At 39.6% G+C, this 19,380-nt stretch overlaps 1 protein-coding gene across 2 annotated transcripts in view; it reads left to right on the top strand.

The window, feature by feature from the left end:
• The window catches only part of LOC116709594 (bromo adjacent homology domain-containing 1 protein-like), a 28,939-nt gene extending 10,426 nt beyond the window's left edge, over nt 1-18,513 (top strand). The window contains exons 1-3 of one of the 2 annotated variants that reach the window (XM_032548234.1): nt 6,133-6,719; nt 12,391-13,978; nt 17,967-18,513. In XM_032548234.1, the coding sequence (XP_032404125.1) occupies nt 12,472-13,978; nt 17,967-18,472 (2,013 nt within the window). In that variant the 5' untranslated portion in view covers nt 6,133-6,719; nt 12,391-12,471 and the 3' untranslated portion in view covers nt 18,473-18,513. Of the gene's footprint in view, nt 1-6,132; nt 6,720-12,390; nt 13,979-17,966 lie in introns of those variants that run through there. The other variant, XM_032548233.1, reaches the window with a different exon arrangement.
• The last annotated feature ends 867 nt before the right edge of the window (nt 18,514-19,380 follow it).

Genomic DNA, 19,380 nt, shown 5'->3' with positions numbered 1-19,380 from the left:
GCCATAAATCCAAGTGCATAAATGTTCGATTGTCTCTTCACTGTTGATAGTGACAGATGTTATCGTTCAAAATACTCAATTTCATGTCCTCAACTCTCCGTGCCACACTGTTACGTGCCAGGCAAACATTCGCAAATTCTTGCTTCTTCTCAGGGCAAAATGTTCTCCACCATTTTCATAACACAGTCTTTGATAAATGTATCTTCAGTAAAAGGTTTGCCATGTTTAGCTATTAACATGGCCACTTTGTAGCTTGCTTTGGTGGTATTTTCTTTTGACTCAGGCCTGAGTGAAGAATCGCTGTTGGGTTGCCAGTGCAGGTTGGAGCTGCTTCACCTTTTCAGCACGGTCACTCCCTGTTAGCTTGTTGTATGTGTTAGCATGTTTAGTCTGGTAGTGTCTCTTTACGTTGAAATCCTTAAAACAAGGCAACCGTCTCATTACAAATTAGATAAGCACAATTGGCTTGATTTTCAGTGAAGAAGTATTGTAATTCCCATCTCTCTTGAAAGCGGCGGCCCTCACTGTCAACTTGTTTTCTTTGCAGTGGCAGAAATGAGTGGAGAGGGGTTCGCTGCACGAAGGCAGACTGATAGCATTAAAGTGGTGCTGCCACCATTTGGTGAAAGGAGGAATTACAGTTTCAAGTTTTATGATTTATTTATTCTGTTTGACAGTGCAGGCGGGCTATAAATAATACATTATAAGACCGAAGCTGCGGGCCGTATGAAATCTGACCGCGGGCCGTGATTGGCCCTCGGGCCGGACTTTGGACATGCCTGATGTACAGCAACTAACATATTGACACTACCAGTATGATGTGGGTTATCACAAGCATGCTGATGTACATTGACTTACTCCATTCAGCATGCTAAATGTTGCTAATATACAAAAGTTAACAAAAATGCTTATTTTAGCTGTAAGACTAAGGTTAGCATGATGGCTATTATAAGCACGTTGAGTGACTAGCATGTTGACACTACCAGTAGGATGTGGGTTATCACAACATTGACTTACTCCATTTAACATGCTACATGAAGCTAATACACAACAAATAAACTAAAATACTTATTTTAGTTGTAAGGCTAACATTAGCATGAGGGCTATCACTAGCATGTAGAGCAACTAGCATGTTGATACTACCAGTAGGATGTGGGATTTCACAAGCATGTTGACCTACTCCATTCAGTATGCTAAATGTTTCTAATATATAAAAAATTACCTAAATTATTTTAACTCTAAGGCTAATGTTAGCATGAGGGCTGTCACTTTGAGCGACTAGCATGTTTTCTATGCTTTGCTATGGCGAGCCCCAATTAAAATGGATTGAATTAATTTTATTAGGTCGGCAGCACAAAGTTAATGGAGTGTCTAAGTAATCCCGTAAACATTTATGTAGCTGATATATCTTCAAAAATCTCATTTATCAGCTTTAAAAATACTCAAACTGGGGCTTTGTGTTTTCTACCAGCTCATCATTAACCCACGGCTGTTTTCTCTTTGGTGCTGTGGTTCAGAAAAACCTCACAGCTTTTAAATCTGCGTTTATAACTTGAAATACTTTGGAGCGCCTTTGGGATATGTTAAAAACTTTTATAAACAGTCTAATTTCCTCAATCTGATGCTTGAATGTTTAATTGGTGCGATCCTAATAAAACATATAGTCCCTCTTCAAATATAAAAGCACTCATAATGTTTTGTTGTTGTTTTTTTTTTTGGCTTTATGATTCCATGTTTTCCCTCTACTTAAGTAAAAAGCGTAAAGGGTGATGATCCAGTTTTCGCTGGGTAATGATATCTCATCATGAGTGGTCACTTGAGACGTATGTGAAGACGCATCTTCACTGCAGCTTCATGACATGCAGCTGAAGGCGATAAAGACTCGCACAGCGATTTCCTGGGATTAAGTTGTTTACTGCTGCATGATTCATCAACCTAAAAACACGCTGCTTTTATGACTTAAAATGAGTTCATGGCCTTTTGTTGAAACCCCTCTGGCTTCTGTCTGAAGATTAGTTTTATACTGCAGCAAGCAGAACAGCCACAGAATAAAAACGGTTTGATTTTTAAATCCTCACAAAGTCTTAATGGTGCTGTTCGGTTTGTTTTAATCAAACTCTAGTTTGTCTTCCTAGACAGTACTGTTTGTTTGGGGAGGTGTGAATGTGAAATTAAACTCTGGTTCATCTAAAAACCTTGGTTAAGACCCCTCCAAAACCAGGAAGTGGACTACAGCGCAGGGCATTCTGGGTAAAAACAACCCGAACAAACGTGCCAGTCAATCGCTAGCAAGAGAAATGGCTCATGGTCTTTTACCAAAGACAAAAGAAAAACCTAGAAATTGTAAAATCTGATGTTTACATCTCGTGAAGAAGGAAGTTGCGCTTAATGTTGTCTTCTGGTGTTTTTGTGTCATTTCCTTAAGTGGTTCTTAGTGCAGCGCCACCACAGGTGAGGAGGGGAAAGAGCATATTAGTGTCATTGTAGATAGAAAAAAAATAAGTACATTTCCACCAAAAAACTCAGATAATGTTTAGAGAAAAAAAATAAGGACATTTCCACCAAAAAACTCAGGTAATGTTTAGAGAAAAAAAATAAGGACATTTCTGAGTTTGAAAAGTTTAAATTTTGCTAGAACATGAAATTTTCATGATTTTCTAGAAAATTTCTGAGATGAATCTAAAGATTTCTGAGTGTTTTGGTGGCAGTTTATTCTTCCTTTTATTCTTTTTTTATCTATAATGGTCATAAAAACCGTGGTAGAAATGCTTGTTGTCTTTTACCAAAGACAAATCAGAAATCCTACCACTGCAAACATTTGACTCCACTCTATTTTTGTTAACATTTTGTGTAGAAGGAAGTTGATCTCATGTCTTCTTCAGAGGTTTTAGTGTTATTTCCTTCAGTCATTCTTGATGCAGCGCCACCACAGGCCAGGGGGGAAACAGGTTTATAAATGTACGACTAAGTATTGGGACCGTTATACATGTAGAAAAAAATGGCAAAATTTCTGCCAAAAAACTCTCAGAAATACTCTAGAAAAAACAAGAACATTTCTTAGTTTGAGAAGTCAGTATTTTACTTGAAAGTACAAGGAGAACAAGTTTTTCATTTAAAATCTGATCAAATTTACCAAAAAAGTCTGAATTTTTATTCATATCTCCAATCAACTATTATTTTCTAATAAAGCATTGACACCTCACATTTAAAACTGTCTATTCAGCTAAAAAAAGTCCCAAAATCTGCATTTATTTACTTGTCTTTTTATTCTTTCCCTGGTTTTGATCAGTCGAGACCTGAAGTTGTTTGGACTGAACGAACCGAAGCGCTGACTTTTCAGGCAGCGACGAGCCGAGAGAAAGATCAATAAAATAACCCGGCGTTATTTCTCTCTGCCTGATGTTATCTCTCCACCTCCGAAATGAAAAATTCATCATCGTCAGTAAACATCTCCTCACATCAGAGTTTCTGTGGGAAAGGACATGTCAGATACAAACAGAAGATAAATGTAGGACATTCTGGAGATATCTGATGTCAGTTTTTACAAAACGCAGTGAGCAAATTCATCTGTGTTTTCTTTTAGGTGAAGAGTCTGTGTGGAGTTTAGCTCATAATCAGAGGAAATTCATCTGAACATGAGTCAGAGCCTTGAAAACAAATAGACAACGCTCAAAAGGAAAATGTTATTTCCAGAAATAAAGGTCAGATCTGGGATCAGTTTTTCTTTATTTGCTCTTTTTATTTCTGAGTCTTTCCTCTGAAATAAGAGCTGCTAGAAAACTATCTGGTCTCTTTAATGGGAACATTGGAAACCAGTAAAGTTTTGTAGGCGTTTCCACATTTCCAGCCCTTTGCAGCATTTCATGATCTATTTATACATCTGTTCTTCCATCTGTTCTTCTATCACTCCTCTTTTTATCCATCTTCTTTTAAACCATCAGCCCATTGAAGATGTTAAACTCTCTCCGGTAAAGTCAGTTTTCTATTGATCTTTCTGATCCTAAGGAGATTATTTGCATCATTATTGTGAGCTTCAGCCAGCAGGTAGACCTGTAGCTTCTTCTTGTTTTCTAAAGCTTTCTGCAGATTTCTACATCTTTTACAGCTTTCTGCAGCTTCATGCAGTTTTCAACAGCTTCCTGTAGTTTTTTTAGAATCTCTCAGCAGCTTCCTGCAGCTTCTTACAACTTTCTGCAGCTTTATACAGCTTCCCGTTGCTTTCCGCAGTTTTCAACTGCTTTCTATATCTTTTTACAACTTCCTGTTGCTTTTTGCAGCTTTCTACAGCTACCTGTTGCTTTCTATAAGCTTCCTGCAGATTTGTGTATAGTTCTACAGCTTTATAGAGCTTTCTGCAGCTTTCAGGAGCGTGTGGCCTTGTGTTTGTTGCAGCACAGGTCAGCCTTCGGCTGCCTGTCCTTTCCTCTCGCTCCCCCAGCATTCACGCCTCATTAACTCAACACACTCGGCTCCTTTACTGCTGTTAATTACACATCGTAAAGCTCATATTGATAAGGGCAATCAGCGTTTACACCAATTAAGCTAAATTCTGACGGCACGCCAACATGGCGCCACTGACTACATCAATGTGTTTTAAATGGAAAAAAATGACCTTTAAGTGGTGAAACTATTTAAACAGCTTGAGTGAGTCGATGAGCTGAGAGTTTTATCAACGCAATGTTGCACATTAGCACTGGGTTTATGTTTTGTGGAAAAATATCAGAAAATAAAAGACTAATTGCTCATAATTGGACTAAATGCATCATTAGGAGCAGAGGATGCAGTAAATGAGCCTAATCCAAAGGGACACATCTCTCCATGTTCTGCTGTCAGTGACATGAGATTATTAGTGATTGTCTACATATATTTATCTCACTAGTAGTGAAATAGACAGAGATGAGGTTGTTGGCAGGAATGAAGGAAACACAAAGCTGCTAATTAGTAATGCTCGTTAGGAGCAAATAAACAGCTGCTAATTAACCGGGGAAGCTTCAGGAGCAGCACCTATAATCAGCCGAGGAGCAGCTGCACAAGCGGTTTGAACTTTACAAGCTCCTTACTTCCTAAGTTTAGGCAGGAAAACGTTCATTGAAGAGCTCCGTTTGTTGCCTCGTGTGTGCAGAGTTGGCACTTTCTGCGTTGCTAAGTCGGTTTTTGCAACATCTGTTGTTTCTCCAGCTAAAGTGAGGGAAATGGCAGGATGCTGCTAGTGCCAGGCCTGGGTGTAGATGTCTTATGGCTGTTAGCAAAATATCGTTTTCGACAAGCTGAATGCAAAATCCCCACTCAAATAAAAGTGTTTTCTTTAAGTTTTCAACTGTTTTTCATCCCTGAAATTGACAAGCTGCTAAAGAAGACAGAAACTAGTTCAACACATCTCAGTTTTCAGCTTTTTTATATTTTATAAATACAAGCTACAGTATAACTAAGATGTTAGGCTCGTTAACTTGTGTATTGTAAATTCAGTGTTTGTCTTCCTTTTCAATAGTTACAATAATATGGCACTTAAACGCCACTCTGCATTTTAAAATCCAAATAATTTTAGTTTAAAATCTATATCCACAATAACAAAGATAAAATGTATGCTAATTACAAATGATGCTAATGAAAGTAGCAATGATGAAGCAAATGGTGTTGACTTGTTGGCATGGAGGAGCCCAAATAAAAATCTGCTTTGGGTCCAGAAAAGCCTTGGGCCGGGACATGAACTATATAATATTTAATGGAATCTAAGAACTGTTTCTGCTGTTTTACGTGTTTTTTCCCCATACATTTTATTGTTGCTTTAGGGACAAATGCAAACATTTTCCATTACAAATGTGTGCAAATTTTTAAATCTTTATATTCTGCAAATGTAGAAAAAAAAAAACATTTTGCAACTGCAGCGTTTCAGCTAAATAAGAAATGAAATGAAATTACATGTGAATAAAGTTGTTCATAGATAAATCATTAGCAATGGTGCTAGCGCTCATCATCTAGCCGCCATCAGTTGGCATTTTATTCAGGCGTGCCAACAAAACACTTATACTTGGGAAATTGTAGTCAGAAATTCCCCAAATTTATAAAAAGTTTGTTTATCGAACTTTTTATAAACTGTTCGAAAAACAAAAACATAAAAAAAGTTTTCCTCTTACTACTTCCTGTTGTCTTCTTTTGCGTTTGCGCCAGTAGTAACATCTGGCTTTTGATCACGTGACTCCTATGACGCTGAAAGTGTTTCGAAATAAAACTGCAATGGAAGCTCAAAACACTTTAGAGTTTTTGTGCCTCAATTTAACAAATTTATTTTCGTAATTTCCATTTTGGCAATTTTATGTTTACTGGAAGCGCAGCTATTGACTTCTTGTTTCTCATGTGATCACTTTCTAGCGGAAAGTTTGCTGACTGCTGGCTTAAAATAGACCATTCCAGTAGATCAGCAAAATCACACACTGAAAATGTGCTGCTGAGAGTGAAATCCGTGGGTGACGGCTCGGTCCAGAGGGACCAGTACGCGGGGTTCGGAGGGATGTCCCGGCGCACGCATGCGAACGCAGACAGCGCATGAATACTATCTCCAGCATGCCGCTTCGGAAGTAGGTCACCGCTCCGCCGATCCGTGCACCATGTCTGCAGCTGCTGCCGGCTGCTCGCTCCGTGGATCGCCGTCCGCCTCGCTCCGGGTCCGAGCCGAGGTTCGGAACTAAAGACGGGCTGGGTCACCCGGCGGGACGCAGGAGGTAATCGGCTTGAATTCGGTCCCAGCTGGAGATGACCGCGGTCTGCTGCAACAACTCTGCTGTAATCCGAGCTGCTGCTGTTCCGCTAGTACCGAGCGGTTTACTCCCTCAAGTCCGTCGGAACCGAGATGTTTCGGGTGTTTTACCCCCCTTTCTGCTTTTCTGATACTTCTCACGTAACATCCTGCATGCTGTCGGATTGACAACTACGCGCTCTTCCGAGGCGAGTCTCTTTATTTCTTTATGGTCTGAGGCTTGTGATTTAAACGTTTTGCTCGGTGTGACTCGGATTCTTGCGTGGATGTGGGTGTGTTTGTGACTGGCTGGAGCGTGGAGGATGGCGGATGGCGGTTGGTGTTGCTGAACTGCTGATCCGCTCCAGAAAAGTGGAGATATCGGCTCGGATTCCTGCAGGAGAGCTGCAGCCTCGGGGCTTCCTGCTCTCATGGTGACAGCTCTACACCATGTCCTTCCTTCCTTCCTCTTCCTCCTGGAGATGAAGCTACAGCCAGTTTAATACGCCATCAGAGAGAGAGAGAGAGAGAGCTAATTCATCTGTCATTGGGGCTTTATTTACTTACAGTTGCTCTCAGCTTGAGGGTTAATCACCCAAAGAAGAGCTCAATCATGAGCATTTAGGGGTTTTACTTTACTTTCCATCCCTAATAAGAGAATGCTTTTGTTACAAATGACTGAAATGTGAAGCTAAATTTTTAAAAAATCCATGTAAATATAATTTTTTAAATCACAGAAGCTTTGTGCTGACAAAGGTGTATTAGGACCATTAGATGAGAAAAGAAAGGAGGACTACGTTTTGATTAACATAAATTTTCTGGAAAAATCAAAGAATTTTCTCAGCTTGAAAGGAGGAAAATTTGCAAGAAAACATTCAGAAATTTTTAGATTAATCTCAGAAATTTTCTAGAAAAGCAAAGAAATGTCTGAGTTTGAAAAGTTGAAAAATGTCTAGAAAAAAACTTGAAACATTGAATAGAAGAACGGAGGAATTTGAGAATCCGAAAAAAATGAAAAACTTCAGAATTTCTGAAGTGAAATTTCTTCGACTTTTCAAACTGAAAAAACTCCCAAGTTTTTTTTTCTGGAAAATTTCAGATTTTTGTTTTTCTAGTAAATTTTTTAGTTTTCAGACTCAGAAATATACTTTTTTTTTTTTAGAACATTTCTGAGATTAATATCAACATTTTTTTAGCTTTTCTAGCTAATTTTCCCAATTTTCAAACTTCTAAATTTCAAGGGTTTTTTTAAAAGAAAATTTCAGAGATGAATTTTACTCCTTCTTTTTATTAATTTTTTTTCTATTTACAATTGCCCTCATATGCCGGTGTGTGATCGTTCCTCTTTAGGTCTAGTTTCTGTTCAGCTGGATTCATTTGTTGTCAATTGCTGGCTATATTAATAAGTAGATTTAAATTATATTCCTTAAACAAATATGCACCAATAAAACAGAACTTCACTAGAAAGTACAGCTAGAAATTATTTATAAGTTCTGAAATCTGGATGTAATGATGGACCTTAACATTAAGAGCCACATAAAGACAGTTACAAAGTCGGCCTTCTCTCACCTGAAGAACATTTTCAGGATTAATAAAGTTCAAACTTTAATGAACATTTAACACTGGTACTGAAAGACATTGTAAATATACTAAGTAAACAAAATGACAATAAAGGCAAATAAAATTACCGCACCTACAATAAAAAAAACCCCCAAAAAACATTTATAAGCCGTCGGTATCTCCGCCGCTCTCGGTTTTCCACAGCAGAGGGCTGAGTCCTTAATAAGTCCAGCAGATTTAAATTGGTTGGATTTATTAAAGGCGCAGCCCTCCGTCTCCAACGCCGAACCATGGATTCGTTCACGCCGAGCTGACGTGCAGCGGCTCCATTTCCCTGCTGTACAACTTAAAAGCTGCATCACATGAGTTTGAAAGCTTTTCTCCGTCGTGCCTGCTGCTAGCATGCGCTTGTTCTAAATGAAATTCATCCCTTTCTTATTTGATTTCCAATTTTGACTTCCAATGATTCACTTCCTGCTAAAGAGCCCCCTGGTGTTTGAAGAAACATCCACAGAAAAGTCGCACCGGGCAACAAGCCCCGTGGTTCAATGTGTGGGGAAAAAGTAGCGGCTTATAGTCCGAAAAATACGGTAATTACTAAGTCTCCAGTTTGTGGTAGAAAGATAAAGGAAAGAGAAAAACAATCAATCATGAAAATGGACATTCTTCAGCTCTTTTTAATTTATCATGCAAATAATTGACTTATTGCTAATTTTGACAGGCTAATTAATTAACCACACCACTAATGGTTAATGTTATGAAGTGTGGTTGAGTGCAAAAAGCTGCAGGTTTTACTGTTGTGCAATATATTGTCTTTTATACGAATAAAACAAAAGCAAATATCCCAACATGTGAATGTGGAATTTGTAAAAATTAAAAATCTGTAGTTGCTGTTTCTGCTTAGTCTCTCCCTGAGCTCCTGTCCTTCAGCTGCACGCTTGTCCTATTCAAATGGAGCAACTTGATTTGATATCCTCAGACAGAAACTCAATGCGAGGCTCCTTCTGTGTGCTTATTATGTGGAAATTAAATTTCGCCCTCATAGATTGTGTTTCATGGTTCACCGAGTTATTCGGCAGTCAGGGCTGAAGACGGGCCAGTGAGATTGTTTGGAAATGTCCACCACAGGCAGTTAAAACGGGTTTGCGTTCGTTTACATGCGTGCCTCTGTGTGATCGGGAATAATGTTTATTGAAACAGGCCGTTGCTTTCAAGCGTCTTGAGAAAGTCTGAGCCGTTTCCACTGTGATGGAGAGAAAATATCTGCTGTCTGTCCTGTAATCTTAAAAACACTCAGGGCAAAGCCAACGCTCATTTTTGGTTTTCAAACCCTTCATTTAGTGTCGCCCGACTGCGAGCTGTCATCATAAAAATACAGCAATTTGCTGCTCAGTTGGTCAGTAAATGAAGTGGTATGACACTTCAATCCGCTCTTCGGCTGTCAGATGTGTTTTTATGCGTCACAGCAACAGGTTTTCAGCAATAACCTGACATTATCCATTTTTATGGGGCGTGCTCGGCTGCAAATACGGAAAGGCTTAAGTGCTGAAGGTAAATGTTGAAGTGATAAAGCAGAAAAAGTCAACGACGACAACAGAAACTTATACAAAGTTAACTTTTTGCACGTTTTTGTACTTCTGTTTGGGTCCAACTGCTTAAAAGCAACATCTAGACGTTTTTCAGCAATAAGTTAATGTTTTTTGGTGTCTGGAAAATGAGCTGTATCAAAAATCTCCACACTGCTAAGTCACATTCCATGGGCATTCAACTGTTACCTAGCAACCTCAGCTGAGCTCAACCCCGTTACCTAGCAACCCAAGCAGAACTCCAGCAAGTTTGGTCAGCTGGTTTTACCGCTGTATGCACTGCTGGAAAAGATAGGTGTTTTGTTGTTGACTTGCCACCCGGAAACAAACCGCTGCATTCTTGTTGGTTGTGCAGAAATCTCCACCTCTGCTTTTCTAAGATGTACGTTTTTATGTGCAAAGCAGCCTATTTGGATTTAAAGTGACAAGAGACCCTAAAACAGGGGTCTCAAACTCCAGTCCTCGAGGGCCGCAGTCCTGCAACTTTTAGATGTGCCTCTGCTGCACCACACATGAACAGAATAATTAGGTCATTAGCAAGGCTGGGAGAACTGATCTACACAAGGAGGAGGTAATTAAGCCATTTCATTCCAGCGTTTTCTACCTGTAGCACATCTAAAAACTGCAGGACTGCGGCCCTCGAGGACTGGAGTTTGAGACCCCTGCCCTAAAACAACTGATGCTGAATGAGATTGGATTAATGAAAGAGGATTAGGAAAAACAGCTTTTTTCCCTTAGAATTCTTTCTAAGAGTTTAGACTTTTTCTAAAATTCTTACGTTATTCTAAGAATTATTTTTGTCTCCGAATTTTTACTTATTTTCTCAGAATTTTCATTTTCTTTCTCAGAATTTTGACTTTTTCTTCTAAGAATTATGTTTTTGTCAGAATTCTTACTTTAAGGATTTTGACTTTTTTCTCAGAACTCTTTTTTTTTCCGAATTTTGACTTTTTTTTTTTACAAATTCCTTTTTCACAGAATTTAGACTTTTTTTTATCAGAAATTGTTTTTATCAGAATTCTGACTATAAGAATTCTGACTTTTAATAATTATCTTTTTTCTGATTTATTTTTTTTCTCTAAAAAAAAATCCAAATTCCTTTTTACCAGTGGCAGTAATCATCTTCTGTACAACTACGGGCATAATGAAGTGCCTATAGCTTTGAGAACTGAAGTTGTGTTTCTCCCATAGACCGATCATAACCTGTTCAAGGAACCACAACAGATCACCTTTAAGGTTTCTCCATCTTGAATCAAAGCATTATTGTGAAATCTCGGTGCTTTCCCAGCTAAAGAGCCTCTTCATATTAAAAGAAAAGCTTGTTGCCTGACTTCTTGGAGGTCAAGCAGGATAATTGTGTTGCTCCACGGCAGGAAGAGCGATCCGTCTCCTCCTGCTGCTGCCACACATAAAGGTCAGCATCAGCTGAAACATCAGGAGCTGCGAAGGCCTTCGGGTCGGTGCGTTGGGTTCCTTTGTGATCTCAGATAGATGAGTGAATTGCATCAAGAGCTTGGTGGAGCTCTGGAGTTGCCAGAGACGGTTTGATGTGCCACAGCAGCTTGTTGACATGGAAACCGAGGAGGCCGCTGCGCTGACGAGCGTTTCTGCCACCAGTTTTTGTAGAAATGAGCTTCTGGCTTGTTTTTGCTTCCAATGGTGCAGATTTGCTGCTCAAGTTCCAACATGGCAGAGAATTATCTAAAAATCTGCTGAATTCAAGATAAAAGATCCACAAATCTGTGATGAAGAGAATCTGATTGAATATGTTCATGTGTGAATATTAAACCCTGTGCTTTTCATTAAACACTGAGAGGCTGAATATTTTTAATTTGAACTGCAGGAACATCAGGATGATTCAGATTAACAATCATTTCATTTTCTGGAAAAATCTGGAATTTGATTTAAGATTTTTTCTGCAGATGAATAAGGATAGAAAAAAAAACATGGAAACTATTTGTTTTTCCAGATTTTATCTCCAATCCCACTTTCTGAAACATCCATCCATCCATTTGTCCTCTTTTGGGTAATCATTTATCCATCCATTTATTCGTCCATTATCCCTCCGTCCTCTTTTTTAAATCATTTATCCTTTATTTATCATCATCTGATTTGTCCCATTTTTTCATCTAACCATCCATCCATTCTTTTTTATTAATCAATCCATCCATCCATTTGTCCTCTTTTTTTAGTCCATCCATTCAATATGAAGTGTAAAACTAAACTCTGTCCTCAGATTTTCCCACCTGAGCGGTGCCTCTCTGTAGCTCCTCCACAGTTAACATCTCTGCTTTTTCCTCTGGGGTTTTCACATGACCGCTGCATTTATCCTGAGACTAACTAATACACACAACTGACTCCTGGAAGAAGCCAGTTGTGCTAACTTTTCTATTTTACATGTTTTTATAATTCTGGTGATATTTTGGTAATTTAATGTTCTACTCTAACTGGAAAAGCTCACTGCATGTGACTGATTGCTCTCGGTTAAACGTGTGCTGTGTCTCTCCACAGATTAATGCCGACCTGACGCCATCTGCTGCACAACCTTTGGATGACGAGATTTCGGCACATCTGCTCACTGATGCTGAGACCATGGTGAAAGCGCAACAGAGCCAGCCGTTGCAGCGCGGGAAACTGCAGAAGAAGAATGCTTGCAAGAAGAAAGGGGAACTCAAACAGAAGGGAAATGTGGGAAAGAATGAGATTATTAAAAAACGAAAGAAGGACCCAAGAGGTTTTTATCGCGGGAAGCCGACTGGAGGATTCGGTAAAGGAAAGTCCTTCTCCTGTTGCGTTCTGCTGACCCGTCTGGATGAGAAACGAGTCAACAAAGAAAAGAATGCAAAATATAATCTGCAAAAGAGCGTCAAAGACAAAAAGAAAGAGCTCTCTGTTTCAAGATCGACCAAATCTGGACTTATGTCAGCTTCCACCGCCAATCAGCAAACTCCAGAACCAAAAACCAACCAAGAGGACGCCTTACTCATGCTAGCTTCCCCGGTTGTCGAGCCTCGCAGGCGCAGAATGGCCTCCCTGAACGCCGAGGCCGTCAACAGTTTGCTGCTCTACAGAGACGGCTCGATGATGGCCGACCTCACAAAGAAATCACAGCCTTCAGGCGAAGACGCAGACGGGGATCCAAAAGCCAAAAATATTTCTGCAGGAGGGAAAAGAGCCAAAAAACAGAAGGATCAGGCGGAGAGCATCGACTGGTTGACTTTGCTAGCACCGACGCCGCGACGTCAGGCAGGCCTCACCGCCGCCACGCTGCTCAAACTCACCGGTTCCCAGTACAAAACCAAACGACAGAAGAAGACAGAGTCCAATCAGGGCGGCTCAAACGTTGACCCTGTCTGTGGAGGACCAACGCAGACCAAAACAAGAAAACCGCACTCCAAATCAAATGAGCTGCTGAAGCACAGAAAATCGGATGCAGAGTTCCCGGCTCAGTCCAAAATGAGCTACTGCTGTGGTCAGTGTCAGCCGGGCACCACAGCGGGGCACGGCTTCCAGCGCGGCTCGTCGCTAGGATTCCCCTTAAAAACAATCAAAGAGGAGCAGATGGAGGCAGAAGTCACTTCCTGCTTTTGCTGCTCCCAAGAGAGATGCGTGGAGTACTGTCACAGACTGGCCCTCTTCCTGGAGGACAAGACCTTTAAGGAGCCGGAGGACGGCTCAATGTCCGACGTGTTCCACCACCACCACCACCACCATCACCATCATCACCACCACCACCACCACCTCCAGTCGCCCCATTCTGTCGCCCACCCCGCCGCCATTACCATCAGCCCGCACACGTACACTTGCTTCCCGGGCTACTACGTCCACTTCACCCATCCGGACAGCCCGCCATCGCCAATGCCGCCCCTGGCTTTGAGCCCAAGGAGCAGCAAGAGGCCAAAACTGCACCCCAGCGCCGGTCCACAACCCTCAGGGATCAGACACCCGGTTTACTGCTGCACTTCAGTGGAGGCGTGTTACGGAGAGCCCTGCAGAATCAATGGCTACTCCTATCCCAGTGTGATTCCTGCCATCACCAGAGGGGGGTGCCCTTACACCCCCAAAGACTGCGCCAAATGCAACCAAGGCATCAAAAGAGGTAGGCAGACGTCAGAATGTCAATAATGCGTTATCAAAATCGATAACATTTTATTTGTACAGCACATTTCAGCAACAAGGCAGTTCAAGGTGCTTTACATCATAAAAACACAAAAATACAAAGTCATAGAAACAGTTAAAAATGTAAACATTACATTTTGCCGTTTCATTGATTATGTTTCAAAAGCAACTCTGAACAGGAGGGTTTTTGGTCTTGATTTAAAGGAACTCAATGTTTTGCAGTTTTCTGGAAGTTTGTTCCAGATAGAAGCTGAATGCTGCTTCTCCATGTTTGGTTCTGGTTCTGGGGATGCAGAGCAGAACCAGAACCAGAAGACCTGAGAGGTGTGGAAGGTTGCTATGACAAAAGCAGATCTTTAAGCCATTCAGTGATTTATAAACTAACAAAAGTATTTTAAAGTCTATTTTCTGAGCTCCAGGGAGCCAGAGTAGGGACTGGGGTGATGTTTTCTGTCTTCCTGGTTTTAGTCAGAACACCAGCAGCAGCTTTCTGGATCGGCTGCAGCTGCCTGACATTTTAGGCAGACCTGTGAAGACACTGTTGCATTAATCAAAGCGACTGAAGATAAACCCATGGATGAGTTTCTCTAGATCTTTCTGAGTCATTAGTCCTCTAATCCTGGAAATGTTCTTCAGGTGATAGAAGGCCGACTTTGTAACTGTCTTTATGTGGCTCTGAAGGTTCAGGTCAGAGTCCATCACTACTCCCAGGTTTCGGGCCTGATAGTTAGGTTTTAGTTGTAATAACTGAAGCTGTGCATTGACTCTAGATCGTTCCTCTTTAGGTCCAAAGATAATAACTTCAGTTTTGTTTCTGTTCAGCTGGAGAAAGTTTTGGTAGAAATGGTAGAAAAACTATTTACAATTACAAGAAAACCATTTATCCATCTACACCTACTAAAAAGATACACTTTTACTTTACAGTATTATTTACAGTATTTCTTATGATTCATTTTCATGTATTTTATGTTTATAACTAAATTGAGAAGTCTTCCACATTTTAAAAAAATTAATTAGTTATAATTTGATTCCTTTTCCGCACATTCCTCATGTTTTATTGTTTTACACTTGCAGAAAAAGATTTTTCTAATAATTTGCATTTAAGACAAATTATGTTTACCACAGATTGTTAGAAGTGGATAAACTAATTACATTTTTACAAATACAAATGAAACTCCTTACTCTCTTATCTGCCTCTGAAATATTCTTTTAACAATGTTTTTTAAGCACCTTGGTTGTGGTTGGACATTATGACTCATGGTGGCAAATGCAAATTTGTGAAACTGAACTCATCTCTGAGGTAGAAAGGTGCTGCCGCTCATGTCATGATGTTTTTGTGGGTATTTATCTCTTTAATTCGGTGCAGTTATTCCACATTTGACAACTTAAATCTCACTGGTTATTTATAATTGATAAAAAATCAGGCGATACAGTCAGTGTAAGTGCTTTAAAAGCTCTTAAAAGCAAGCAGTAGTCATTTAGAAAACATTCCCATCGCAGTTGGATTGTGTTTTTATGTTGCATGTTTTAATTGCAAGGTTACTTTGAATGCATTTCCTGTTTGGGTAGCCAAAGCGGTGCAGTGCGCTAAGAATAGCAGCTTTATCTGACCCATTATAGGATGTCAGTCAACTGGGAAGTTGGTGAGAGAGAGAGAAAAAACAAAAACATAAAAAATCAGAAACAGGGCAGGACCTCTTTTGTCTCGGATTGAATACATGCGGCTGCAGACTGAACCGAAACCGACTGAATGAGCTCAAGTCGAGAAATTAGTCAGAACAGAAACGGTGGATGTATAGGTGAACGTTTGTGTGTTTTTAAAGCACCTGAACGTGAAATCCATTTAAAAAAAGCAACAACAAAAAAAAACAGGCTTATTTCCTCTGAACTCTGAAGTCGTTTGTCACTTTGTGCGGCTCGGTGTGTGAACGCTCGCGCTGTCGTCTACCGCAGGGCCCGGCTTTAATCTCAGTGGAAATCTCTGGCCCTGTTCTCATGAGACGCTTAGACACTGGAAAGAACAGGTGTGAGCAATAATAAAGGTAATGATGCCTGAGTTTTACGCAGCAGATTTTCACGCTGTCGAGTCTGTTGGCTTATTGTCACACTGGGGCACAGAAATAGAAAAGGAGATATTATTTAAATGTCATTAGTAATTCCTTTTCTTTTCATATTCTGACATGTCTGCTGTGGAAATAGCTGGAGGTCCACCCACGCTGCGGTGTCACTTTACCGCCTCTTATTCTAACTTTTCTGGAAGATGTTTCTTTAACTTTCCTGTCAGTTTAGTGGCACCTCTGGACTCTTTACATGAATAAAAAGCTTTTTGTTTTAATTCCTTGTATGAATGCAAAGGTTGAAAATTTTATTCTGAAAAACCAACTCTTCTTCTGGGTAGAACATAATTATTTGTCTATAAATAAATGCAAAATGTAAGGATTTGTACAGTTTTGGCTAAATTACCGTGTTGTTTTACAGCAAATGGCCCTTTTTTGAGTCTATATATTCCAGTTAACGATTAATCGATTACTAAATTAGTTGAAGATTATTAAAAAAATTCATTCATCATGATTAATTAGGGCTGGGCAATAAAATAATAATGATATATAAAGCGATACAGACGTGATCAATATCAATCAATAATATGTCTGCTAGAATGTCCAATAATTTTACTGAACCTCGATCCAGAACCGCACGGCATTCTGGGGGATGTAGGAAAAGAATTAGCCTCTCACCACTAGCTAAGCAAAGTTGGTGGAATCGGCCAACTCACTCTTTCTTTGGTTACCTAGCAACTCACTCATTCTATGGTTACCTAGCAACGACATGTTGAGTAACTTGCGCAGCTGGAGTTTCAGAGTTCCACCATTGTGTCTCATAGCTGGTTAAAAATAATATTAATAATAATGATTAAAAAAAACAACCGGTGTGGAGTGAAAACTGTGGCTCAAACAGGGAAGGTCACAACACCAGTCTGGCAGTATTTCAGATATTTAAACACCTAATCAATAATTATCAATATCGACTGATCTGAAACGGAGTAGCAGTAACTACATTTACTTGAATAACTTTTTGGAAAAAATACACTTTTATGAGTATGTTTACTATGCTGTGCTTTTGTCTTTTACTACAGTCATTTTATTATGAAGTATTTCTATTCATACTTGAGTAAAATTTCTGGATTCTCGACCCACTGAATGAAAAACAAACAAAAAATCACCAGACACAATTCAATTCACTGATTCTTTTGCCTGATTTTGTTGTTTTATAATTATTGATATGAATTATTTTCAATTTGATCTTTAAAATACCAAAATTTCCACATAACTTTACAATGATAATGTAATTTTTAAATATTAAATGATTGTTTTGATCAGTTACACAGTACTTGAGTAGACTTTTTACCAAACACTTTGTCACTTTTACTTGAGAAATTTCTTGAACAGCTCATTTTTTGGAAAAAATTACTTTTATGAGTATTTTTACTATGCTGTACTTTTTACTTTTACTTGAGCAATTTTATAATAAAGTATTTCTACTCGTACTTGAGTAAAATTTCTGAATTTTTCTATCCACTGAATGAAAAATAAACATATCTTTACCAGAAATTCACCAGACACAGACCTGCAGTTTTTGTTAAATTTCATAAGTTTAATATTGAAAGAAACTAATTTGGAAACATTTTCTTTTACCTGATTTTGTTCTTTTCATTTGAATTATTGTCATTTTCGCCCTTAAAAAAAATTCAACTTAACTTTATATTTTGGTTAATCCGATTATGAAATGTTTAAATATGAGTACTTGAATAGACTTTTTACCAAATACTTTTTTACTCAAGTAATTTCTTGGATGGCTACATTTTACTTTTGAGTAAAAATATGTTGAAGTAGTGCTACTGTTAGTTGAGTACCATTTTTGGGTATTCTGCCAACGATTAATCGTTTCACCTTTCCTGCTCCTCCCTGCAGAAGAATACTCGCCGAGTCTCGGTGATCACCACGGCCCGTCCTTCATCCCCATGTGTCCCAGCCCCAGAGTTCTGACTGGCTGCCCCGTTCCCACTGTGCCTCCAGCCGGCCAATCCGTGGCCCACGTCCAGACGCCACCCTCCAACCCCAGCCGACCACAGCCGCCGCTGCAGGTGGCGAAGGAGTGTCCGCAGAGTGCCAGGCCGCCCAGCAGCGGTTCGAGGTCCGGAGCCCGCGGCGGCCTGGCCGTCCCGCCTCTGAACCGGGACAAGAACCAGAGGCTCAGCGCCGCCTCGGTTGGAGGGCAAACGGTTCCCAAGCAGCCGAAGAACAGCCGGCAAAAATCCACCAACGGCTGGAGGTCGCTGGGCCAGCCCTTTGAGAAGGAGGTTTTTGTTGTTGTAAGTAGAGACGGTCATGCCAAAAGTCTTTTAGCATCTTTCAAACATTCTCTATTAGATTCAAATTCGCTTTCTTTCTTCGAATTGGAGAAAAAATGTTGGTAAAATAAGTCTGATCAGTTTTGTGTCCACTCACAAATTAGCCTGAACACTGCAAAAACACAAAATCTTACCAAGTATTTTTGGTTTAGTTTCTCTTGCAAATATCTTAGGATGCTTGAAATAAGACAGAATTGACTTATAAGTAACTTTTCAGCCAGATTTACAAGCTTGTGTTAAGTAAATACTTTTTTAATATTATGAAAAAGTTCTAGTTCTTTCTGATTAGAGGGCTGATTTTAAAGAAGGAATGAGGAGATTATTTTATTTTTGTCTGGGTATTTTCAATCAAAATATTTGTCATGATTGTTTTAAAGGTTACCTTTTACACTTCCTTGAACAATATAGGATAAGTTTACATGCTATACAAACATGTTCATTACATTTTTTTATTTGGATTAATTATTCTTAGATAGTGAGAGTTTAGTCAATTCTGCCTGTTTTGAGCTTATTTAGGGTCTCTGTCACTTTAAATCAAAACAAGCTTCAGCTGACCCCGCCCCGAAACTCAACGTTGTGAAAACGACTGCAAACAGATGCACAATTATACAACTGCACGTCTTTGAAAAGCAGAAGTGGAACCTGCTGCTTAACCAGCAAGAATGAATCAAGTGGTTTAAGGATAGTAAGTGTTAGGTAAATTGTATTAGTAATTATCAAATATTTGATGTATCATGTAGCCTTGTAGTTACATTTAGATAATGTTTCTGTGTGTTAAATAACTTTGATTCTATCCTGAGACTTCCTTGGGAAATAGGGGTGACAGCTACTCTCAGCAGATGTTGCCCTGCAGGACTTCCTACAAGACGGAGGTGTTAATTGCTCCCAGCAGAGTTTTACATACCTGACAATAAACTCTGCTCTGTGCTTTTTTGTGATACAAAGCCGTTGCTTTGAAGCTATGCAAACGGGTC

The sequence above is a fragment of the Xiphophorus hellerii genome, chromosome 19 (assembly GCF_003331165.1).
Source record: "Xiphophorus hellerii strain 12219 chromosome 19, Xiphophorus_hellerii-4.1, whole genome shotgun sequence".
NCBI classification, from domain to species: Eukaryota; Metazoa; Chordata; class Actinopteri; order Cyprinodontiformes; family Poeciliidae; genus Xiphophorus; species Xiphophorus hellerii.
The sequence above is the reverse complement of the archived record's forward strand: the minus strand, read 5'-3'. Positions and strand labels throughout refer to the sequence as shown.